This window comes from Dermacentor albipictus, chromosome 6 (assembly GCF_038994185.2).
Source record: "Dermacentor albipictus isolate Rhodes 1998 colony chromosome 6, USDA_Dalb.pri_finalv2, whole genome shotgun sequence".
In the NCBI taxonomy this organism is placed as follows: Eukaryota; Metazoa; Arthropoda; class Arachnida; order Ixodida; family Ixodidae; genus Dermacentor; species Dermacentor albipictus.
This window is the reverse complement of record NC_091826.1, coordinates 116,484,145-116,509,452: the sequence shown is the minus strand read 5'-3', so window position 1 is coordinate 116,509,452 and position 25,308 is coordinate 116,484,145. Positions and strand designations below refer to the sequence as shown.

The following is a 25,308-nucleotide window of genomic DNA, read 5'->3' as shown; positions in this document are numbered from 1 at the left end:
ACGAAAATACAAGAGCAATTTATTTTTTACAGTCGTGTACACAATTGTGTACATAGCGTCATAAAGGTCAAGAATCAGGAACAATATTTCAAGTGTGAAATTTGTAGTAACAGTTACGGTCCTTCGTCATATAAAGTGGGACTTCACATTTCTTGCAAAAAACTCTTGATCGCCCTTTACAACCTTCATACTTGCATCTAGAGGGAAGGGTTTGGTCTCGGGCTTCTGGCCAATGGTTCACGCCGTCATAGCGTGCATCCGAGCAAGCTCGTCGAATGCGGGCGTTCCTCTGGTGAGGAACACCTGTCGGAATGTCATCGTAGGACGGCCTCCCACGCTTCTTTGTATTAGGCACACTGCTGATGAGGGCCTCCGCAGTTTGCAGGCGGAAGTGGAGGAGATCAAGGAGCTTTGACCGCCGTGTGTGTGCGTTGCCATGTAAATACTCTATCCAAGCATTACAGACGGCCAAGTCCACAAAATGAAATATCGCCCTGAGGGTCCACTTTTTCGACCTGATCTTGGTGCGGTACAGGCTCAGCAGAAAGTCCATCTTGTCCACTCCTCCCATATTTCGATTGTACTTGGCAATGATCTCGGGCTGTTTCACAAATATGTGGTCACGCTTGGTTTTGTCCCAGCTCTTGACATCCTCTTCCTCACCAATGCCAACAAAGTTTGACGCAACAGACACAGCATTGTTGTCTTTCCAGACCACCACTACATCATCATCACTTATGACGTATTCAGTGGCGTATCCTCGCGGCTTCTTGTTCATCACTTTCTTTGATTCAAGAGGGCACTTGCCTAGCCTGTTTTGTCTCACTGTTCCAGCTGCCAAAATTTTGTCCTGTCGTAGTCGGCGAAGGAGGGGCACTGATGTAAAGTAGTTATCAAAATAAAGCTGATAATTACATCCAGAAGAAATTCTTTTAGACAAATGCAAGACAACGCCTGAACAAAGACCGTAGTCTTTCTTCAGCTCAGCAGGAATCGTGTTTTCTCCCTGGTATACCGCAAAGTCGTACAGTAAACCGCTTCTACCACATAGAGCAGACACTTTTATGCCCCAGGGAGATGGCTTACCTTTCACGTATTGTTTTATTGAAAGCTGGCCCTTGAAAGGGATCATTTGCTCATCGATTGAGCATTCTTCCTCAACAGCCAGCTCCAAGCATCGCTTTCGTATAAGTTCCAGAAAAGGACGCACTTTCCATAGGCGATCTTCACTGTGGAAATCAGAATCTTCTGGAACAATGTGCGGATTATTTCGAAGCTTGAAAAAGCGCTTCTCGGTCATAGTTTCACTGATGAGTGGAACCTTCATCATCGGGTTCCAATAGAGCCTTACCCGAGGCAAATGGACGACACCCATCATGATGTGCATTCCGAACAACTTCCTTATTTCATCGGCTGTCGTGTTCACGTTATGCAGAGTTGACTGCACGCTATGTATAGCGTGCAGTGATTAGTGTTTTCTGCTATCACCTTGAAAACTGACTCGGGGACGTATCTGGAAAAGTACGTGTATGGCCTACACGTTTCACCTGCGTCAGGAGGGCACTCGTTGTGACCGCTGAAGTCGGTGTCCGATGGGGGCACGTAAAGTCTCTTTTTCCACTGAAAGTTTTTAGGTATGTTGTCTTCTGCACTTATCTCTTTCAATGGCGTCTTTTTATGCTCCTCTTCTTCATCTTCGCTGGGACTCTGTATCATACCATCATTTTCCCGCAGAACGTCTTCCTGTGGAACGTCATCTTCATCGTCGCTTTCACCGATATCGGAAGAGAGAAAGAGAGAGAGAAAAACTTTATTGGTTCTATCAAGGAGGTTAGCGGTGAGCCGTCTTGCGCTTGCTGCCTGGCTTCTCAGCATGGGTGTGTCCCTATTCCAGGTCTCCACTGAGCCTGGAATAGGGCGGTGAGCTCGCTGCTGGTGAGCAGGCCCTCCCATTGCTCCGCACTCGGGTTTTTATGTTTACGGAATGTGTAGTTATGCTTACATTCCCATGTTATGTGGTAAAGAGTTGGTATTTCTCCGCACCATGGGCAGGAGTTTCTGTATTGTGTCGGGTACATTTTACTTAATATGTGTAGATTATAGAAAGTTCCGGTTTGTAGCCTTCTCCAGTCGGCTGCTTCCTGTTGTGTAAGTAGTGTGTGGGGCGGAGGATATTTGATTCTCTGCCCTCTATAGTAGTTTAATATTTCCGCACACGTCGGCTCCACCGTTGTAGGGTTCTCGAGAGGCTCTATCTGTCCAGCTCGGTATGTGATCTCGCGAACTAGACTGTCTGCTCTCACGTTCCCTTCTATCCCGGTATGGGCCGGTATCCAGAAAAGTTTGTGTGTCACTTTATTTCCGAGGGTTCCTGCTCCGAGGAGGATTCGCAGGGCCTCTTTACAGACTCTCCCCTGCATGTAATGCCTGCATGCAGCTTTGGAGTCTGTTAATATGGTCAATGATCTGTTACTTCGGTAGCCTTCGGTCGCTGCAAGCGCTATGGCGACCTCTTCCCCCTCCGCTACCGTGCAATTCCTTATGGTTGCGCAGCTGATTGTCTCTCCCATGTAGTCTACTACAGCCGTAGCTACTCTGTGTGTTTTAGTCTGCTTGTCCCACGGGTATAGCCCTGCATCAGTGTACACCGTGTTTTCCTGTGTTGCCAGGTGGCCTTCCACGTAATCTGCCCTTGCCTGCCTTCTGGCTGCGTGTAGGTTCGCATCCATGTTGCGTGGAATTGGACTTATTCTGAGGGTTTGTCTGATGTTGTCTGGGATGTCTGCCTCTCGATCTATTGCCCCTTTCGTATCGTATCCTAGTCTCTTTAGGAGCATTCTTCCTGTAGCCGACTGCCAGTCTCGCTATTTGTGTGTTTAGTTGCGCTTCTGCCAGCTCGCTGAACGTGTTGTGTATTCCTAGCTGCAGTAGCTTGTCGTTTGAAGTATTCCCTGGTAGGTGCAGTGCCGTTTTGTACGCCTTCCTTAGTATGGTTTCTGCTTGTTCTCTTTCTAGCTTGTTCATCAAGTGGTAAGGTAGCGAGTATGTGACTCTGCTGACCACTAAACTTTTAACCAACTTGATAGTGTCTGCCTCTTTCATGCCATGTCTTCTATTTGAAACTCTCGTAATCATCCTACTTACTTGATCTGTCGATTTTTGGAGTAAGCTAATTGTGTGACTGCATTTTCCGCTGCTTTGCAGTCACATTCCTAGAACTCTTATCATGTTCTTTTCCGCTATAAGCTGGCCCTCTAAGTTTATTTCGATTTCGGCCTTGGTGGGGTTCTTTCCAATTCTGAGTATTTCCGATTTCTCTGTGGAGCAAGCCAGGCCTCTTGCCTTAACATAGTTTTCTACGCGGTTTGCTGCCTCTTGCAGTTTCTCTTGCTTTTGTCCTAGCGTTCCTTGGTTGGCCAATATTGTGATATCGTCCGCATACATTGCATGTCGTATGCCCTCGATTTCGCCTAGTTCCCTGGCCAGGCCAAGCATCGCAATGTTAAACAGTATGGGTGAAATGACTGAGCCCTGTGGCGTACCTTTGCTTGGGGTGACAAAGGTTTCGCTTCTTATATCCCCTAGTCCTATTGTGGCCGTTCTTTTTGCTAGGAAGGCTCTCACGTAGTCATGAGTCCTCTTCCCAGAATTTATGTTTTGAAGCCCTTCCATTATTGCCGTGTGGCTGACATTATCGAAGGCTCCCTTGATGTCTAGTGCCATTATGATGTTTTCTCCTGTCTTGGGTGCTTTGCTTAGGACCTCTTCCTTAATCTGTAGGAGGACATCCTGTGTTGATAGCTTTGCTCGGAAGCCAAACATACTGTGCGGATACAGTTCCTTCCCTTCCATGAGTTGCTGTATTCTCTTTGTGATTATTCTTTCGTATAACTTTCCCAAGCACGAGGTGAGGGAGATTGGTCTTAGGTTTTCTATCTGTAGTTTCTTTCCTGGCTTCGGGATCATTACGACCTCGGCGTCTTTCCATTCCTCCGGGATCGTTCCCTCGTTCCAGAATTTGTTTAAGTAGATTGTTAATTGATCTATCGCCTCCTCGCTTAGGTTGCGAATGAGGGAGTTGTTAATTTTGTCTGCTCCCGGTGCTGTGTTTTTGGTTAGGGACCCCAGAGCTGCGTTCACTTCTTCTCGTGTGATTGGCCTGTCCATATCTGCGTTTTCTTCCCCCTGATATTCCCCTTTATATTCTTCGGCTCTTTCCTGTCCGTAGCATTTGTTTTTCAAGGCCTCCATTAGCTGCTCTTCGGTACCATCGTACTGGTGAATCAGCCTCTGGATTGCCTTGTTGCTCTCTGCCTTTGTTTTCCCTGGGTCCATTAATGCTTTCAGAATGCGCCACGTTTTGGCCGTGTTGAGCGTACCTTGTAGCGAACTGCTAAACTGTTGCCAGCTTTGCCTGGCCAGTTGCGTTGCATATTCCTCTGCTTTTGCTGTGATTTCTGCTATTTTCTTTTTGAGTTTCTTGTTAAGCTTTTGTTTTTTCCATCTTTTAGTGAGTCCACGTCTCGCTTCCCATAGCCCAAGCAGACGTTTGTCCACCTCCGGTACTTGCTCCGTCCTATCTATTTCATGTGTATATGTTTCCTGTATTTGTTTGAGCTGCCGACACCATTCCGTGATGGATGTGATCTCTCCCTTTAGTTGTTGACTCCCTTGTCTGAACGCGTCCCGATCTGTTAAATGGGCCAATCCTATCTTTCTCTTGATTGTTCCTGCCTCTATTGACGTTCTTATGATGTAGTGATCGCTACCTAGGTTTTCTAGCGTGTTCTCCCATTCGACCTGGCTTGCTCCTCTCACAAAGGTTAGATCTGGGCAGGTATCTGGGCTTACGCTATTCCCTAGTCGCGTAGGTTGGTTTTCGTCTGTGAGTAGCTCACATCTGATCCTTTCCGCCGCGTCACTTATCTTTTGTCCTTTTCGTTCTGCCTTCTGGTAGCCCCAGTTCGGACTTTTGGCATTAAAGTCCCCTGCTATGATGAGTGTGTTCGATCTGGCTAGTTTGTCTGCCTCGGCAAACAGCTTCTCGAAATCTCCATCTTTTTGTCTAGGGGGGCTATATAGGTTTATTATGAACGTGCTTGTCCCTTTATATTTCTTTTTGGGTATGATTTCTGTGATCACGTGTTCGATTTTTGTCCCCTCAATCTCCTTGTCTGCTATGGTTACTATCTTATTGCTAATGAGGGTTGCGGTCCTTCCGCTCTCTTGGCACGTGTATCCCCTTAGCGTGGGTGTTATGTTGGTTTCCTGTAGCATGATTATGTCTGGTTGTGCTCCTTTAGTGTTAATGAACTGCTCTAAGAGGCCCTGCTTCCTCCGATACCCTCTGCAGTTCCACTGCCATACGTTTAATTGGTTTTTTCCTGCCATGTTGTGTTGTTATTGTTTGCACTTTGGCTTTCAGGTCCGAAACGCCTCTCATTGTAGAGTCTATCTCTGGCGTCGTTAGTGGTTCTTTGGGTATTTTGGTTTTTAACGTAGGTGCGGAAGCTCTGTTCCTGCAACGCTTGCTTTTGCTGCATTTCGTGCATCTGCTTCTGTACTGTTATCATGAAACCTTTGATCTCGTCTCTGAAGTTTTGCTCTTCTGTCTGTTGCGTGTCCTCAACTGATGGAGCCGACGTGTTTGTCACGTTCCTCCCCTGTCTCTGCCACTGCAACTGTTTGATGAGCTCGTCTAGTTTTCTTTTAAGTTGCCTAGTCTCTTCGCGACATTGCTCTAACTCCTTTCTTAATGCCTTGTTTTCCTCCTCTAGTTTCTTTTCATTGTTTGTCTGTGTAGTGTTGATATCCGAGTGCGGAAATAGTGATTTGGGAGGGCCTGCTCTCCAGCTCACCTTAACGCCACCTTTCGTCTGCTGTTGTTTTGTTCCGGGCCCGTTCTGCTTCCCCAGTGGCGGGTAGGACTCGTCCCGGCGTCCGTCCTGGCTCGTGCTTCTCCCTCTGCTCCGGCTCCTTGACTTGCTTCTGCTTTGGTCCCGGCAGTCGTCTTCTTCTCCGAACCATCTTGGTCTTTTTCCTCGGCTACGGCTCCTGCTCCGGCTCCGCCATTGCTGGCCCTTTTGGGCGGATCTGCCACGCAGCTCCTCCGCTGTCTTTAGTCGTTGTTTGCAGTCCCTAGTGCCCGTCTTGTGGTCGCCCCCGCAGACTAGGCATTTGGGTGTGCATTGATGCTCTGTAATTGGGTCTTGCTCTCCGCATTGCTTGCAGGCCTTGATGTTCGGGTTTGGGCAAACGTCCGAGCGGTGTCCTTGCTGGCAACACATGTAGCATATCTGTCTGGTCGGCCTGTAGGGGTAGCACCACATTTCTCCCCCGTAGTATAAAACTTGCTTGGGGAGAATGGGGCCTTCGAAAGTAATGACAGCCGTGCTCGATCGGCCTAGCATTCTGGCTGCGAGTATCTTCACTCCCTGCGTTCGGGTTCGTAGGTTCGCCTTAAGCTCTTCCGGCGAGGTCCCCGCGTCCACCCCGTGGATGACCCCCCGCAACGTGCCCTCCGGCGCCGCCACATGTGCGTTGATGGCGTAGGTGCTGTTCCGGAACGTTAGCTGCGTGATGCGCCGTATACGTTGGGCCGCCTCTTCGTTGTCGGTGCATACTATTATGATGTTGGAGCCATTGCGCAGCCTGATGATCAAGTCTTCCGCCTTGCATCCGGATCCGGTGGCCGCGACCACCGCTCGCGCAACCTGGTGTGTCTGCAAGCTCTTGACTGCGAGTCCCCTCGGCCTGAGCACTATCTTTAAATCGTCCTTGGGGAGCGGAGGCAGTCTCCTCCGCGGCACTCCCTCTCCTCCTCCTCGCTTCGGCGCAGCTGGCGCGCTGCTTGTGGTCTTTGCGTCACCTAGGGAGTTTCTGTTCCCTAGCGCCGTTCCCGCCAAAACTTGGCTGCTCGATCCTTTGCCGTCTCGCTGGCGCCTCTTCTGTCTCCTGGACATGGCGATCTCCCATTCCGGGTCCGCGCCGTTAGTGCTTTCTGCCTGTGGTCTTCCTGTCGTTGGGGTGCTGCCTCTGGGGGGCTTGGGTGCCTGCCGCGGGCCTGCTTCGATCTTGCACGAGGATGGGCTCGGTGGCGTCGCGAAAATCTTCCTCCATGGTTTCGGAAACATTTCCCGAAGCAATCTTCTCGAGTGGCAGCAGCATCCAGCGGAGCCCTGGACTAAGGGCAACCGACCGTTGTGCTAGAAGATGGACGATTCTATCTGAAGACCGCAGAAGACCAGCGAATCTAGAGCTGATAAAGTTTTTCACTCACTCACTCTCGAGTAGTCGATCAGCTGTTTCTTTGGTCGCATGATGCAACTTTGGTTTGTAGAATGACGCGCAAGGCAAGCCCATAAAATCTGGAAAATAGAAGTAACGCACGCGATTAGACAGAAATTGGCGCCCAGTCGATTTTACTTCCATTGTCACGCTATGTACGCAATTGTGACCGTGCACTAAATGCGCCACTGGCAAGTAAGTCTTTCAAGTAACGCCAAATAATTCAACATACGTACATATTTGCATGTTAGGCACTGTTTCTATAATTTTTTAGAACCGCAATATGTCTCCGAAAAAAGAAGAAATAATCGAAAAAGCTCACCTGCGGAAGCCGTCGCCTGCGCCGCCATGTTGTTTGTTTTTGGTCATATTCGCTTTACTAGCCGCCAGATGGCCCTGAAAACTTCAGTGTTGCTAGACAAGAGCACAAAAAGAGCCAGAACTATCGGAAAACTCGACTTTTGGCATTTGGTTTTTCTAAAAGCCGCAAGAATGAAATGTACACAATTGTGTACATAGCGTCTGAAAGGTTATACCAGTTTTCTCTCCGGCTATCTAGCTAGGCCATCAAAATTATGGGCCCATCTCGGAGATTGTGCAGTCTAGTAAATGTGAGCCGATCCCACATGTAGTGCATGATATGGGTCAGCGCAAGAAACGAGGACAAAGGAAGCGAGACGACAAATGCCACACCCAATTAACAACTGGAAGTTTATTCAGGAAACGGGAGATATATTTATACACTGAAGGAAGGAAGGAAGGAAGGAAAACTTTATTTGGTCCTGCAAGTAGTGATAATTCATCACTAAGCGGGCCGCTCCCACGTCGGGACCGGAAGGCCAAGCCTCACGGCCACATCGTGAGCCTGCTGGACAGCCCAGAATTGTTCATCCAGGTCTGGGCTGCGAAGTGCAGCCTCCCACCTGGACGCATTCTTGATCGCCGAGTCTTCAATTATTTCGCAAGACCAGAGCATGTGTTCGAGCGTGGCTAAAGCACCACAATCTTGGCAGTAAGGCTCTGTATACGTCTCTGGATAAAACATGTTCAGTCTCCGTGGGCAAGGATAAGTACCAGTCTGTAGTAAGCGTAATGTGAGTGCCTGAGCCCTGTTTAGTTTAGGATGCGGCAAACTGTAAACCCTGCGATTAAGAAGGTAATACTTCGCGATTTCATTGTATGTGGAAGGGGAGTCTCTATTCTCGGGGAGTACCGCCACGCCGTTGCGCGGGGCAGAGCGGAGGGTAAGATCTCGCGCTGCCTCATGAGCGGACTCATTGAGATTCGGAGGGGCTCCCTCGATCATCCCAAGGTGAGCAGGGAACCAACATAAGTAGTGTTGAGAGATCTCACATGTCTGCATAATTTTAAAAGCAACCTTAGCCACCGTGCCCTTCTCAAAGGCCCTAACGGCCGACTTTGAATCGCTATATACAAAAGGCCTGCGCCTGTCAACCAAGGCGAGCGCAATAGCCGCTTGCTCCGCGACCTCTGGCCTATCAGTCCGAACGGTAGCAGCATTAACGAGACTGCCCTCATTGTCCACGACAACTATGGTAAACACCTTTCTCTCCTCGTTGAAAGAAGCATCGACGAAGCCAACCTTCTGATTCTCATCACGAATGAGTCTCAGTAGGCAAGCTCCCCTTGCCTTTCTTCTACCAACATTTCGCTCCGGATGCATGTTACAGGCTTGACGTGATACCGATTACGGACCTTCACGGGAATACCGACATGAAGCTGCGAAATCTTCTCCTGAGGAACCCCTAACTCTCTCAGAATCTGCCGACCCGTGCTAGTCGTAGAGAGACGCACCATCTGCGTCCTCTCCTGAGCCTCAGCTATCTCATCCAAGGTATTATGAATTCCCAGCTGGAGAAGTCGGTCGGTGCTGGTGCACATTGGCACTCCCAACACTTTCTTCGTGATCTTCCTAATCTGCGTGTCAAGCTTTTCCTTCTCCGATGGTTTCCACTTGTGCATGGCCGCCACATAAGTAAAGTGACACAATACAAATGCGTGCATAAGTCTAATGAGACTGTCCTCCTTGAGCCCCGTCTGCCTGTTGGCCACCCTCTTCACTAGGCGTACCGCATTTTCTGTCTTGGCAATGATCTTCTGGATCGTCAGCGTGTTGGCGCCGTTTGACTCAATAATCATCCCCAGAACCCTAATCTTATCTACCCTAGGTATGAGATTGCCATTTCTTGTACGAAGCTGAATGCTCAGCTGGTCCACGGGGTTCCATCCCCTTGGCTTGCGTCCCCTTCTAGTGGGACTGTACAGCAACAGCTCCGACTTAGAGGGGGAGCACCTTAACCCCGTCGGGTCCAAATGATTCTCGATTACATCTACTGCCTCCTGCAGAACACTTTCGACATAGCCCTCACTACCACCGGGACACCATATGGTCACGTCATCTGCATACATGGTGTGCCTAATCCCCTCAATCTCCAAGAGCTTCTTGGTCAATCCGACCATGGCCAGATTGAACAATGTGGGCGAGATGACGGCCCCTTGAGGAGTGCCCCTGTCTCCAAGATTGAACATCTTTGACTCCAGCTCGGAAACCTTCAAGGTAGCCTTCCTGCCTGACAGGAAGGACCTGACACAGTCATGAAAGCGCGCGCCGAGGCCAAGATCCGAAATGGACTTAAGGATATAAGAGTGGCGAACGTTGTCAAAAGCCCTCTCCAGGTCCAGCCCTAGGATGGCCTTAACGCCCCTTCCATCTCCATCAATGACCTGATGCTTGATGAGCTTCATTGCGTCTTGAGTCGACAACCCAGCCCTAAAACCAATCATAGTGTGGGGGTATACCTGGTTCTCCTCAAGGTACCTTGTAAGCCGATTAAGCACCGCATGCTCGGCTACCTTGCCCACACACGAAGTGAGCGAAATAGGCCTTAAGTTATCGATGCTCGGGACTTTGCCAGCCTTGGGAATCAGCACCGTGAGAGCTGTTTTCCAATGCTCCGGAACCACCCCGTCTCTCCACATAGCGTTAACCTCCCCGGTAAGGTACTTGATTGACCTATCGTCCAGATTTTTCAAAAGCTTGTTCGATATCCCGTCCGCTCCGGGAGCCGACTTGCTCTTAAGGTTATGCAAAACCGTGCGTACCTCTTCAACAGAAAAGTCCTCATCTAGGGAAAAGTTGTCCTCTCCCGTGTAGGCCTGCTCCGTTAGAAAAGCATCCGGGTCCGCAACAGGAAGGTATTTGTTGGCCAGCTTTTCAACCAGCTCTTCCTCTGAGGCAGACCCCACTGCTTCGTGTACAGCTCTAGCAAGGACGTGCCCCTGACTAACCCTCGTATTGGAGTCGTTCAGCAAATGCTTAAGCAAGCCCCACGACCTCCCGTTGCGCACCTGCTCGTCCACCGAGTTGCATACCTCATCCCACTGTTGCCTAGACAAAAGCTTACAGTGCTCCTCAATCAGCTTATTCAGCTCAGAAATCTTTTTGCGCAGCCTTCGATTAAGCCTCTGCTTCTTCCACCTAGCCAGCATAGACTGCTTGGCTTCAATCAGATGGGCCAGCCTGCTATCAATACTATCCACCTCCAAATCCGTAGTGATCTCCTTCGTAGCCTCCTTTACATCCTCCCTCACCTGGGTGACCCAATCCTCCAGGGACGGCCGGTACAGGCCTTCGAATACCTTCCCCCTTTCTCCTCTCTCCTCCCGGATCATCCGAAACTTATCCCAGTCTATAAACGTTAACGCCCTAGGGCGCCTACCCTCAACCTCAAAAACGACTTGGTTAATATAATGATCACTACCTAGGTCTTCGGCAAGATTGCACCAACTAGGCTTGGCTGCGTTTTTTACAAAGCAGAGGTCTGGGGTAGTATCCCTACACGTCGACGTCCCTATACGTGTCGGAAAGGCAGGGTCAGTGACCAGCGTAAGGTCAAACTCCGCATCGTTCTGCCAAAGGTCTCTCCCTTTTACTGTGTCATGCTTGTAACCCCACACGTGATACGGAGCATTAAAATCCCCAGCCACGATCAGCGGATGGTCCCTGGCAAGCTTAGAAGCCTTCTGCAGAAGCAGCTTGAATCTCTGCACCCTGTCCCTCGGGGCACTATACACGTTCAGAATAAACACGCTTTTCTTGTTCACCCGGTTAGGAATCACCTCAATCATGACATATTCCAGGGGACTTAAAGGTATCTTAAGGTCATGGATCACATGCGTCCGTTTGCTATCCAACAGAATGCAGGTCCCCCGAGCTTTGGATCCGCCGAAGACGGTTCGATAGCCCGTCAGAGAAACTTCTTCCGTCATTGTCTCCTGCAGTAGAATAGCCTGCGGCTTACCCTTACACGCGCGAATATACTGCTGTAGAGGCGCCCGTTTACGAGCATACCCCCTACAGTTCCATTGCCACACACAAAAAGCCTCACTTTGTCGCGCCATGTTGAAGCATTTGCTGCGAGCCATCTTGCTGAACCTGAGACTTTCCTGTCGAGGAACCATCCGACTGAGATCCGGACCTAAGAAGGGGAGGGGCACTCAGACTGGATTTGTTTTCGAACACCTCTATTCTACATTGCAGCTCCTTGAACCTTCCATCAATCGAGCCGAGCGACTCTGTGAGACGCGTATTCAGCTGCACCAGACCATCATTGACCTGCTTAACACTATCTACAACACTCGACAGCATCTCCTTCACTTCAGATCTCAACTTCCTCGACGCGGGCTCCGCCTCATGAGTCATCGCCTTCCTCTTTGAGGGGCGCGACCCACTAGCCTCACCTACATCAGCAAAATCCATGCTCTCTATGGGCTCAGGCATTGCCCTCTCTGCCGGTGCAGGTCCTGCCAAACCCTTAAGGGCCGAGATTCCCGCCCTAAGCAGCCTCACCATTTCTCTCAACTCTGCGTTTTCCTCTTCTAGCCTCTTGGATCTCGCCTCATTCTTGCTTTGCTCTGGCCTTACCAAACTAGGCATCTCCGTTCGAGCACTTGTGCGCTCCGTCCAGGTAGTACCACTTGCCGCTCCATCGGTGCCCTTGCCTTGTAGACCCTGCAGCACACCACTCTTGCGCACACCTTGTCCCGACGTCCCATTGGGGCCACGCGCAGTCTCAGTTCCCAACTGCCGGTCCAGTCCGAAGCGCACCTTAGACGCCGATCTGCTCCCAGACCGGCCACTGGAGCGGCTGCGAGATGCTCTACCTGGTCTCCTTGATCTTGATCTTGAACGTCGACGCCCACGATCTTGTCCTTGCCCGCTCTCCAGCGTCTTGCCCAACGTCGGGAACTGGCTGTCGTCGTACCTGAAGCCTCCCTTCTCTTCATCCTCCGCCTTGATGTCCGCCATAGCCCGCTCAAATCGACGGCGCCGGACCACATATGGGGTACGGAACCGCTGCTGACACTCCTTGGCAGCCGTTATATGCTCTCCCCCACACAGTTCACACTTGGGCGTACACCGGTGGGCCTCACTGGGATTGGTTGAACCGCAGCCCCTGCAAACCACTTCTTGCGGCGAGGGGCAGACGTCAGCGCGATGCCCCAGCTTTCCACAAGCATAACAAACATCAATCTGCTTGCGGTAAAGCGTGCACCTAACCAGCGCGTTACCATAGCGAACGTAGTTGGGCACCTTGTATCCATCGAAGGCGATGATGACCGTACCCGACTCCTTGATGCGTTTTGCCGCCAGGGCCAGGGGATTACGCGGGTTAACAATCTTGCGACTGAGCGCTTCGGGTCCCTCGCTGAGAGGAACATTTCTTATGATTCCCTTGCACGTTTCATGCGCCGCCGCACGATATGCCGCAGCTTCATGCATGTGCCCAGCAACGCATAAATCCTTGATCCTCACGTACTTCGCAGCATTTTCTTCTTCCGGCGTGCTAACCACCACAATATTCTGCTGATAATTGGGGCAGATCGTGTCCGCTTCTCGCTTTACCTCGTCTATGCAAGCAGCAGCCGCGATTGCATCAGCCACCGTGGCCGCACCAATTTTAGCAATATTCAGAACTCCCCTAATCCTGACGATAATCTTGATATCATTTTTCGGCAGCGGAGGCATTTTACCGCGAAGGATGATACCCTTCTTGACGCTAGCAGGCGAGTTTGGACTCACTTTGCCGTTATTGGGTCCCGGCCCGCCGTTAGGGCTAACAGCGTTGCCGCCGTATGATGGCCTTGGCTTGGTCGTAGAATTCCTCTGGGTGTAAATTTTCCAGCCAGCATCCTCCGAAGCGTCTTCCGGAGCAATATCTTTGCCTTCCACAGCGTATTCCATCATGACAAAAGCGTCAAGCGGCCGGGGAACCGGCGCGGCCACGAGCACGGCGGGCTCGGCGATAAGGGTTAACACCTCCGGTGGCGTAGTCTAGACGAGAAAGGCCGTAAAATCAAGTACAGTCCACTCACTGAAGAAGGTCCTATATCGCGGTATACCGTGTAACTTCGCGGATCCGCTGAACACAGAAATAGGCCCCAAAGAGAGAAAAATCCGGTCAAAACTGCCCATAAAGCGGGAGCCGACGCGGGGACACGTCTCACTACTTGTAGTGGGGCAAGAGCTTTTCCCTTATACACTGAGTGCATCACGTTAATCAGAATGAAAAGCAAACGCCAAGAAGTGACAAAAAAGGGCAAAGCCGACACCAAAGTGGAAGACAGGTTAAGCAGGTACTATCTTCATTAACTTGAGCTTGAACATGGGAGCCCGTGGCATCCGCTACTATCAGCGCAGTTTAATAGTGGTGCCGAAAAGCTTTCCGCGTGCTCAGTCGGTGCAGCGTAAAGGAATTATTACTTCGTACATATGACGTAAGTGGACGGACTGGGACGAATTCCGTAAGGGGCGCCTCACCACAGCACAAGACATCACGGAGATCGAAACCTGGACTGCAGAACTCCGCGATGCAGTGCGCTCAGCCACAAAGACCACAGAAACAGACGAGGACGTCATCATCATGGACAGCCGCCTGGCCCATCTGATAGAGGCCAAACGTTCGATACAGGCGCGTTGGAAGCAGCACCGGCTGAATCGTAAATTGAGGAAAAAGGTGGCTGATTTAAATAGGGCCATTGAACAACATTGCATGCTCCTGTGCCGTCAACAGTGGAACGAGATCTGCAACCGAGCTGACAGGGAATTGCACCGCAGTTGTACATGGAATCTATTTCGGCACCTCCTAGACGAAACAAAGACCAAGTCAACCCAGCGAGACCGCCTGGCCCGCCTCATGCACACCATCACACAACAACAAGGAAAAGACGCTGTTATCAGGAGCCTGGAAGCCAAGTATCTGCCAGACACGCCAACAGAAACCCACCCGCCTTACGGGGGGCTGCCCAACGCGTGGCTAGACCGAGACATTACCATATCAGAGGTACAGGTAGCGCTGCACGAGCTCAACACCCGCTCAGCAGCCGGCCCAGATCTCGTTACAAACAAGATGCTACGCAACCTGGACGACGCTTCGATAGAGGCCCTAACCGACTACTTCAATGAATGCTGGCATTCGGGCAAGCTCCCCCGACAGTGGAAAACGGCTAGAACGATCCTCATTCCGAAACCGGGCAAACCACTGGACATCGGCAACCTGCGTCCCATCTCGCTGACGTCCTGCGTGGGCAAGGTGCTGGAGCACGTGGTCGCCAACCGTTGGCAGGAATACCTAGAGAAGGAAGGCCTCTATCCTGACACGATGATCGGCTTCCGGCGCAGACTCAGCACACAAGATGCCATGTTACAGCTCAAACAAGAAATCGTCGACAACAAGACACAAGACAGCAAAGTAATTCTGGGTCTCGATTTACAAAGTGCATTCGACAAAGTCAAGCACTCAGCCATATTAGGACAAGTATCAAGGCTCAACATGGGGGTAACGAGCTACAATTACATTCAAGACTTCTTGACCAACCGCACGGTGGAGCTGCACGCCGGAGACCTCAAGCTCCCCGAACACAAGCTCGGCAGTATGGGTACTCCACAGGGTTCGGTTATATCGCCATTGCTCTTTAACCTCGTTATGATCGGGGTAGCGAGGGCAGTAGCGGGGACCGGCGTCCGGCATACGATCTACGCCGACGACATTACCCTGTGGGCGGCCGGCGGCCCCGACGCCAGCATCGAGCAACAGCTGCAAGCGGCGGTTACCGCCATCGAGCAGCACCTCGATGGCACAGGCCTCATGTGCTCGCCCGCCAAATCCGAGCTGTTCGTCCTCACACCGCTTCGACCGGGACGGAAGCGCGCTCCTCTTCGCGAGTGTGATCACATCAAAATTGTGACTGCATCGGGGCAACGCATCCCCGAAGTTCCCAAGATCAGGGTCCTGGGCCTGCTGCTCAACAAGAGCAGCCGCAACGACGAGACCATCAACAAGCTTACCACCAAGGCAATGGACGCCATCCGGCTCATACATCGAGTCTCTGCACGACGGGCGGGCATGCGTGAAGACAGTCTCGTGCGCCTTGTCCAGTCGTTCGTGATCAGTCACATCGCCTACGTTGCGGCCTATCTTAACTGGCACGTCACTGACAGGACCAAGATCAACACGCTGATCAGACGGGCTTACAAGGCGGCGCTGGGTTTAATGGAGACCACGAGTACGGCTCGGCTCTTGCAGCTCGGCGTCCATAACACCCTAGAAGAAATAGCCGAGGCGCAGCTCAGCGCGCAATTCGAGCGCCTCTCTACCACCAAGACGGGCCGCAGTATACTGACGTCCCTGGGTTACAGCCCTCAAGCTCCCAGCCGGCAACCATGCGAGATCACAGATGAGGCGCGGGCCCACATTTACGTGGACCCCATCCCGAAGAACATGCACCCGGAATACAATCAAGAACGGCGGCAGGCGCGGGCCAAGACCCTCATTGAACAACACGCCCAAGACCCGCACGCCCGGTATGTGGACGCCGCGGAATACAAGCGGGAAGGCTTCGCCGTGGTGGTCGTTGCGGCGGCTACCGGCACCAAGACAACGGCGGCGAGCGTGCGGTGCACGAACGCCACAGACGCTGAGGAGGTTGCCATCGCTCTGGCGATCACCGAGGCCGAGTGTCGCACCGTGCTCAGCGACTCGAGGAATGCCGTGCGCAACTTTGCCAAGGGGCGAATATGCGCGCCGGCGGCCGCCATCATCGGCAAGCTCCAACTTCAACACCGCGGCAGCACCGTCCGTATCAAGTGGTTCCCGGCGCACGCCGGCGAGTGTGCATCCTCACCGAACCACAACGAGACGGCTCATTCGGAGGCACGAGCGCTTACCTTCCGTGCCCCCGAGAGCGACCGTTCCGTGTGGTGGTTCGAAACCAAGGACAGATTGACTAGTTATGCCGAAGTAACCAAGTGTTACCGCTTAGCTCGACGGACAATGCCGCCTCCCCACCCGGCACTCAGTCGGGAGGAGGCCGTAATACTAAGACAAATACAGACCGCGTCACTCCTCGCCCCCGCAATGCTGCACGTGCTTCACCCAGAGCTCTATCCGAATGGGCTGTGCGGTGTTTGTGCAGCGGGTCCGGCGGACCAATGGCATATCATGTGGGACTGTGCCAGGTTCCCGACGGCAGCTACCTCCAGGACTTACCCGCCAGAACTTCAAGTTGCACTGCAGTCTGCAGACAAGGAATCGCAACTATGGGCCGTCCAGCACGCCCGGGGTGCGCTCGAAAAGCACAAGCCTCATGACCCACTACAAACGGGCCCAACTGGGCTAGTGCAGAGTAGGGTATAACCCCGGGTCGACGCTTGGCCAGCGTCACGACACGTTAAATCGTCGTATGCCGGCACCTCATTAAAGTTATCCCTAACCTATCCTATCCTATCCTATGACGTCACGCTATCGCACTCGTCGTCTGCTACATACAATTTTACGGCTAAGAAACAAAGCATTAGCCTGTGGAAACTTATATCGGGGTGCATGAAAGAAGTCGTGGTAGCAGGTCAATTTGTTGTAACACTCCAGACTAGCGGTGAGCATTTGTTTGAGAATAACTAGGGAAATCTGAGAGCAGACATAAGCTTAGTGCCAACTGTCTACAATCCACTCCCGTGTAGAATCGCAGAACTTGTTACGGCCGAAGACTGCTTCGCCAGGTATCCCGTTGGAAGCAGTGGTTAACCTCAGCCAGCAGCTATTAAGTTTGTAATTGAGCCTAAACCATTTGCAAACGTGAATTGAATGAAGAAATTGGTCTGTAGGAGAGGGGAGAAGGGGGGGGGGGGCTTTGTTCAGACACCCTGCTTCTCTCGCTTCATAAAATTCCCGTAAGAGTAAATTTGCGCGCAGAAATGACAGCGACGAAAAAAAATACTCCGCGGTGTGTAGCTCCGACCCCCCGGTTGAGGAAGGCACCGTTTTATTTTACAACCGAGTGGTGTGGCCTTTGAGTTAGCTGCGACCCACAGTGAATCAAAGAAACGCGCCTAGCAGACGACATGCGAGTGCTCCCATGACGTAATACGTGTAAAGGAAGGATACTGTCCTCACGCAGGCGCAAAATGATGTTGAGGTTTCGCTAAACTACACTCGTAGTATTGAAAGCCGCGCGCTCCTGTGTTCACGCTCAACGTGATCAAGATAATAAAGTATGATTGTGGCTGCAATCCCGTTTTTGAAGGCAGCATGTATGTTGCTCAATGCTTAAACGTCGATATAAGGTGCCGAGGGAAAACATGGAGACCTTATACGTAAAAACGAAAAGTTTCACCTGTGTCAACCAGCTATCACTATCTTTGCTTGAGTGTAAAATATGTTTGCCAGATTTGGGCAGTTGTCATGCGTGTGTTTAGTTTGTACCAATCATTTCTGTACCTTCTTAACCTGACATCGTCTTAGATATCAGCTTTGTTTTTGTTTTTTGCCGCTTGTTGCCACTGGCTTTTGATTGTGAATCACGTGAAGGGCTCAGTGCATCTGAATTCGATGTTGTTTTGCGAACATAACCTTTACTTGCTAGTTCCGCATCGCAACTGTGGTCTCCGTTCCTTCGTCCTCGTCCCCTGTGCTGCCTCTAACCGCGAAACACTCGCAATTATCTGCTCTTCTAAAGGTAGTGCTGCTCAAAAATAGGGGCCGTTCGCTTGGGTGTGCATTTTTACATGTGTCCCTGCGTATGTGCCTCTCCTCGAACCTCTTTGATGCCAATTCGTGTATGTGTGCCACTGGACATGGGCCTATGGGTAAGTGCCGCTTTTCAGCGAAACTCTCTGACGACACCTTCAGTCACTATGTATGCATGTATTTAATGCATTTAAAGGCGGCTCCACCAGATGGCGTAGCGTGTTAAGAGGGAGCGCAAGAGAAGAGCCGGGCTGTAAGTATTCGCCTGATGCATGAATCATTTCGGCAATTCGCATATTTGGATAGTCATGGTAAATTAGTGCCGCACGCATTTTTAAATTCTTTTTATTATAAAGACAAGCACTTACGGGGGAATATTTGCGCGTACCGAAACAAATATTCAGCTTGTCATAATATATTTTACGAACTAAATATTTAAATCAATGCGACAAAATTTATCAGAGAGAATGTGACTAAATTTGCTTAGGTCAAGCTTTTAAGTAACTGTTCAGTCCATTGAATGAATAAATGAACTGAAATGAACGCAGGAAGGAAGGAAGCAAAGTGCGAGCCTGAGCAATTGGCCAGTCATTATTTGACGCATTAAAACAAAGGAGCAACGTGAGAAATTTGACTATAGTTGACGGGTTTACGAGCACTGTATTTCTGGGCAGCTGAGTCAGACAAACATTAGGAACGTCCCAGGTACAAATAGTATCACAATGCATACGTAAGGCAATATCACAACAAACTTGATACGGAAAAATGTGGTAGGCCTTACTAATATTGTGGTTACCTTTTAGATTAAAACAGAAAAGAGCAACTCAAACCGAATGTTGCGGAGAAAGAGCACAGCTTCAGAAAATGTAAATAGGCGCATCAGAATTTAAAGCACCCACGCCCACCAGTAAAGCGTAACAATGAATAAAATTGACTAAATTTGATCTTGCTCTGGTTGCCACAAAGGAACGCCTACTTTATACACTACAAAGTAATTGGGAGCCGAAGCATCTGGAAGCCGTATTTGGCGCATCTAGAACGTGTAACTTGTTCGCGATGCCTCAATGCAAAACTCTGACCAACTAAAAAAAAAAAACTTTCGGTTCTCAGCGCAGGGCGCGAGTGCCGCGGCATCGCAAATTAAGACGTCACGCGTTAGCCGATGTCTGTAACGGTGCATCGCGTGTTATGAGATAATTACTTTGAAGAGAAGCGTCATCCGCGCACTGGTAACACGATTCAGACATTCCACTTGTGCAGTTTGTACGTACTTACGAAACATGTCGATAAGCACCGAGCTTTCTGCAGGCAGCGTGACGTCACTGGTGGCCACGCAGGTGACGTTCACGAGCAAGTCCTCGCGGAATAAAGGACCGAGCTCGAGATGGTTCTCCCATCCTCCGCTAGGCGTCGCGACAGTAGCTGTCGATGATCCCAGCGGTTGGCTGTTTCGCCTCCAGGCGAGCGTGAGTTTGTGGCCAGCTGCGCACAGACAAGGCAAAATAGTACGGACGAAGGAAATCAACTAAGTGCGAACTTTGCCTCACGCGTCCTGTCTTGGCCAGCGAACTGTATATGAAGCCATTCCCGGCGCGTTTTTCCTCGTAGTATCGGTTCAATGTGTGATTTCTGAGACTCAGTGCCCTGCCAGCGAATGTTTGGTTTCCGGTAGTTTTTTTTTTAATCGATGCGCACTTGCGTGGTTGACCTGTCGTAGCTCTTCCTGTAGAGCGGGAGCACTAAAACTCACCGTGCACACTGACGTGACGATAGCGTGTAGGGCCGATATGTTTAGCTTTATTCGTGTAGCGTAAAGCTCTGGTGGTAATTCTTTCCTTTCTCTGCTCCCAACATTGCGCAGTGTTTATGTATTAAGCTGACATGGCTGTTGTGGGGCTGGTTTTGTTGTTCTGGGAACAGGAGGAGGAGGAGCGTAGGATGGAGTCGTGTGGTGAAGTGAGCACGTGTTATAATGCCTTCTTTTTTTTAACACGGTGAGCACCGGGACTGCGCTCTGATTTCAAAATTTCGAAGCTCTGCCTAGCACCCTAGTCACAAAATACCTGGGTGCAGACAGGTAGGTGAGAAGGAGCGCTACAGCGCTTTCCAAATACAGGTAGAATTTGCGACCGACTGTGACCGCGATGTAAATGCTAATGCGAGTGCGTTTTTCGTGCGTTTACTAGGTTTTCTTTCTACTGCCTGCCCCTTTTCATCCTTCCTCAATCATACGGTAGCCGAGCGGGCGTGTTATTGATTGGCTGTGCTGCCATTTCTTGCTTCTTTGTTTTCTTCCTGCCTCGCTCACGAAACTTTTTAGTATTACTGCATGCACTGCTTACGACAGACGGCCGTTGTGCCTCAGGAAAATGCCTTCTGCATCTCATTCTCGTTTACAAATCACGGATACATTAGCTGTGGCAGAACACACGTGACGTATTCAGTGATAACATTACAAAGTGAAATAAGACTACAAAGAATGGAGATTCCTTAACATGGGCTCACGAAACATATTCAGGAAAGATGTTCTCATCTGAAGGAACATCTCTCCGAGGTCATCATATCGTTTCTGTTTTGAAAAGAACTTGAAGGCCATGATTCTCCTGTTTACATCGGAGTCTGTGCCATGACACTCAATGAAAAAAAAAGATGTTGCCAGCGAGAAACAAAAAAGGAAAGGCAGAGAGGTAAACGAAGGACCTACTCTTTTGGCTACGCTGCATTTTGAAAAAGGATAGTAGGAAATCAAACAAGAAGAGGAAAAGATACGAAAAACAATAATGAGGCAGTCATTGTGAACACTCTTGCAAAGGAACGCTCGCGAACAGTAACAAGCATTCCTAGAGTGCAGTCATCTGCAGGAAGTACTATAGGGCTTTTGTGACATTGTACATGCAAGCTACTTAGTTAAAGCTCCCACTACCTTTTTTTCAGAGCTAGGTTTGTCATACAAGAGACTGAATCCAGCTCACAGAGCGAATCGTTGAGCATCGAAGGAAGGGGAATGGCACAGAAGGTGCTCGTTAATTTTCTCATGCCTGGCAAAATTGCACGCCGCTCTGTTGGCCATCCCTATTGGAAATGAATACGCATTCGCAAGTGCGGCGTCCTACCACATGCGACACACAATACAGTTGTTTCACGGCGGCAGGGTCCATAAGGCTGGCGAAGTGGCACGTAAGGGTCGATAGGAGCGGGAGTTCACGAAACCCGCTGAATTCAAATGTAGAAGTGCGATGTTGCGAGCTAGTAATCCACGCTTATTCTTGCAGACACAGGGGCAAACGCTCGTACATTGAGGGATTGCACAGGGCAAGGGCAAGGTTGAAGTAAGTTTTCATACCAGCTGGCACAGCGCAAGTCAGCATCATGGTGTCGCCCTCCGCGTAAGGCCCTGCTATGGCACGCAGTTGGTTGCCTTGGGAGTCCTTAATAACCGGCGGCTGCTGAGGAACTGCGTAAGCAGATGAACGAGAAAAAACAAATCCATCGTAACTTGGAATACACAGAAATGACGACGAGCCTGGTAAACCAGAAGGATATAGGCCTTAAAGGTATGCTGCAACAACATTTTGGATCGTGTCAAAACGCTAGCTTCAGATAATATACATAGAGCAGCATCAGTGCAAAATATTATTTAGGGGATAGGAACAGATGGGTCACGAAACGTCGCAAAGAACGGGTGCTTCTGCTAGCAAAAAAAATAATAAAACGCAGTCACTAACGTTCGCTGGAAATGATGCACAATCCAGAACGTTTAGACCGCAAGTTATGCTGAAGACTTTGGAGGTCGTGTTCTAGGATTAGTGCCGTATCTGATAAGCAGTATATGCTGACGTCATCTTCTATTGCACTTTTGAAATGCGGTTAAATACTAGCAATTTAGCATCCTTGTACATTGGCCAACGTTAGGGAGTAGTTTTATATAGTGCTCATTTATAACCAAGTTATTAAAACTGATTTTTTTTCGCCTAGCCTTTTAGTAGTGAGCTTTTGCTCGGTAAATTGACAAACTGTCGACTGCAAGAAATAATGTGATTGCGTAAAACGCTGTGACTAAAATTCATTCTAACGGTTCAAGGAAACATGCAGGTGGAGAGGAGGTGGCAGGACAGGCGGTAGAATGAATGGTTTATTAACGCGACAGCGTTAAGGAGCTCGTGTCGCAGAAAAGCCGGTGTCGTCGGTGTCGGCGTCAGTGGCAATAGGCCATGAGCGAAAAATCCCAGCAGGCAATTCATAAATAACTTGCAAGATGGGCTGCGCAGGAATTCAACCAGGGTCTCCGGAGTGTGAGGCGGAGACGCTACCACTCAGCCATGAGTTCTATCACTCAAAATGGGACAAAAACACCTCTAGTGAATTCGGTGTTCCCTTACAAACGTGCCGTAGAAAGTTATATTGCTGTGTATATTGGTAATTATGAGCCTGTAAATTACAGCAATCGCAGTTAAACGCGTAGCGAAGTACGTTTCCGCTACATTTCTTCTGCGCTTTCCGCACACGCAGAGCCATCTTGCGGCAAACACAGAAGACCCCCTCCTCTCAATGTACGGCGCTGCCGCGACAGGTGGCGCACCACGCGCGCATTGGCGCTGTGCGGGGACCGGTGCGAGGCGCGTCGCGGCCCCGACTCCGTCTCCCCTGACGACGCTTTGCCGTGCTCCCACACGGGTTGCAGATTCAAGCGTCCTTCCTTTCTTTAGATCACTATCTACCTATCTCTCTGCCCATGCCGATCACGACGTTTGGCTGGCGTAGATCATTTCCCCCTCCGAGACACCGAGTGCTTTGGTTTGTTCCGCTTGCACAGGCGCACGTTTCGTTGCCGTGCCGAACGCTGCGTTGCTCGACGCTCACCGCGTGATTGGTGGGTGCAAAGTCCGATGCGGGGCGCGTCGTAAGGGATCGCTGCGCCGTAGCGCATTGTCTTACACACCTTGGCGGATCGATGGGAACGCTTTCGCGTTCCACTCTTGAAGGCGAAGCTTAAGCGTCCTCCAATTTTTTTGCACTTAGTTAGCGTACCACCAGGGAGGCAAATATGAGTGCAGTACTGTTGGTAAGAGAGGAGCGACATGGCGACTACAGGGCAGAAGCGTGTGCCGGCCTTACCACTTCTTGACGGAATAATTTCGTGAGGGTTACTCCCACTTTCCTAGTTCAATTGGAGTGAGGTGGCGGGTAAGTTATTCTTTCTGTCCCTTAGTGTTGCGAAATATTGCTGCACATATTGAGGACTTCATTCTTCCTCCTTGGCATGTTCTGTGATAAAGCCCGGAGATTATGAGCTCGCACGGAGTCGTCAACTGCCTCAGTCCCCAGCAGGGACTCGTGGCCCGGAGTCCAAACGACGTATTTATCTGGTAGGTGCTTCTTTGCCATTGCTGTGAGGATTTTTAGGACTCAGTAGGAGATTTTCCCTTTCTGAAAATTTTGGCAAGTCGCTTGTGAATCGGTGAGTATAAGGAAAGGGGACACAGCTGCCAAGAGGCTCAGCCCAAGCTGAGTGGACGAAGTTCAATTGTTGGTGGGGTGAATCATTCTGGAGGATCAAACGTAGTTTTTTAGTGTAGTAGTAGCAGTAGTACAAGTTTTTATTTGTTTCTCGCACACATACAGAAGGATAGGGACAGATGCAAAGAAATCCTTCGTATTTGCATCGTGCATTGTTTGGAGTTTTTACCCATTTCTTCTACTAAATCACATGCGACGCATCGTTGAAAGAATCATCAAGGATAACAAAGAGCTACGAACGACACACAGAGGACAGCTAAATAATATACAGCTGCCACTAAATAGTAAAGAAATAGGGAACACGCTACCCGCCATTCTGCATGAGAATAACAGTGTTCTGGTACATATATTTTCTAATCAATAAGAGCTGGTGTCGCCAGTTGATTTGTTTCTGCAACAAAATTTCCCGTTTCAATTTGTTTTTTCCCGCGCGGTCAATAATTAGCGCAGATACAATACCTGAATATGACGAATAAAGTGTAAAGCTTGAAAGAACTGCACAACAATTGTAACTTTTCCTTCCCTTTGCGTGTGACACCCCTCCCTTATCGCAAGTCAACCATGAAGTGAGCGACCGTCTTTGCTTACACAAACGGTGCGTTTCTCGTATGTCCATATTTACTACAGCACAATTACGAATCAATAGAAACTAGGCAAAATTTCCGTTCTCGTATATCCACTTGAACGACGCGTAGTGACGTAATCCTGTATGATGTGACGCAACAAACCGATTGTTCTAGCTCAAGGACCCTATTCTTTTCTTTTTCAGCGAGCCCATTATCCACGACAAAAAGATATAATTAGCATTCATGGGGGCACTATAGTGTACCAGTTTTCTTGGTTCCACAAATAATTCGTTTGGTATAACTACTCTTCTTACTTTCTTTGGGCGTTTCGAGGAACTGGCTGTCATTGTGCAATTTCAGGTTCCTTGTCGTGTAAAGGCTTCCCTCAGCACAAAAAGTCTCCGTTTCACCCGAAAGGCGAAGCGTCGATCGCGATAGACAATTACTATACAGCTATGCGAAGTAAAGATAGTAGTTTTATCAGCCGTATAGACTTGAAAACATACGCTTGAATTAACAAACGTGGTGTCAGCGCGCACAAGCAAGCGTAAACACATCACACTCGACAAGCGCGGACACCCGTTATCAAAACGCTGGTGTGAGCAAGCCCGGCAGCAGCAGCGAGCGAGGTGACCTTCGTGCGGTCTATCGGCTTCAACGCAAGAGCGGCGAGAACACAGCGCACAACAAGGCATGAGCCGTATGCAGATCCCTTGCAAGATACGGCGCGTGCGACCGCGCGCGACCGTGCAAAGTACGAACTTGTTAACGCAATCAAAGCCGCCGCCCCCCATGCCTCCCGCGCTGCCTCCCCGCTTTTCTCCAAATATGGCGCGCGAGATTGAGCCGTGATCGCCAGTTCCCCTTGCGACCAGTCGTGAAATTCACAGTTG

General features: G+C 50.1%; 1 protein-coding gene and 1 pseudogene across 1 annotated transcript in view; both read right to left on the bottom strand.

Moving 5' to 3' along the window:
* The window catches only part of LOC135908292 (basement membrane-specific heparan sulfate proteoglycan core protein-like), an 87,928-nt gene that overhangs the window by 8,923 nt on the left and 53,697 nt on the right, over nucleotides 1-25,308 (bottom strand). Inside the window, exons 3-4 of the mRNA XM_070541274.1 lie at nucleotides 21,676-21,786; nucleotides 19,608-19,814 (exon numbers count right to left, since the gene is read on the bottom strand). Coding sequence (XP_070397375.1) covers nucleotides 19,608-19,814; nucleotides 21,676-21,786 — 318 coding nt within the window. The remainder of the gene's footprint in view (nucleotides 1-19,607; nucleotides 19,815-21,675; nucleotides 21,787-25,308) is intronic.
* On the bottom strand, nucleotides 238-7,672 carry LOC135908319 (piggyBac transposable element-derived protein 3-like; annotated as a pseudogene).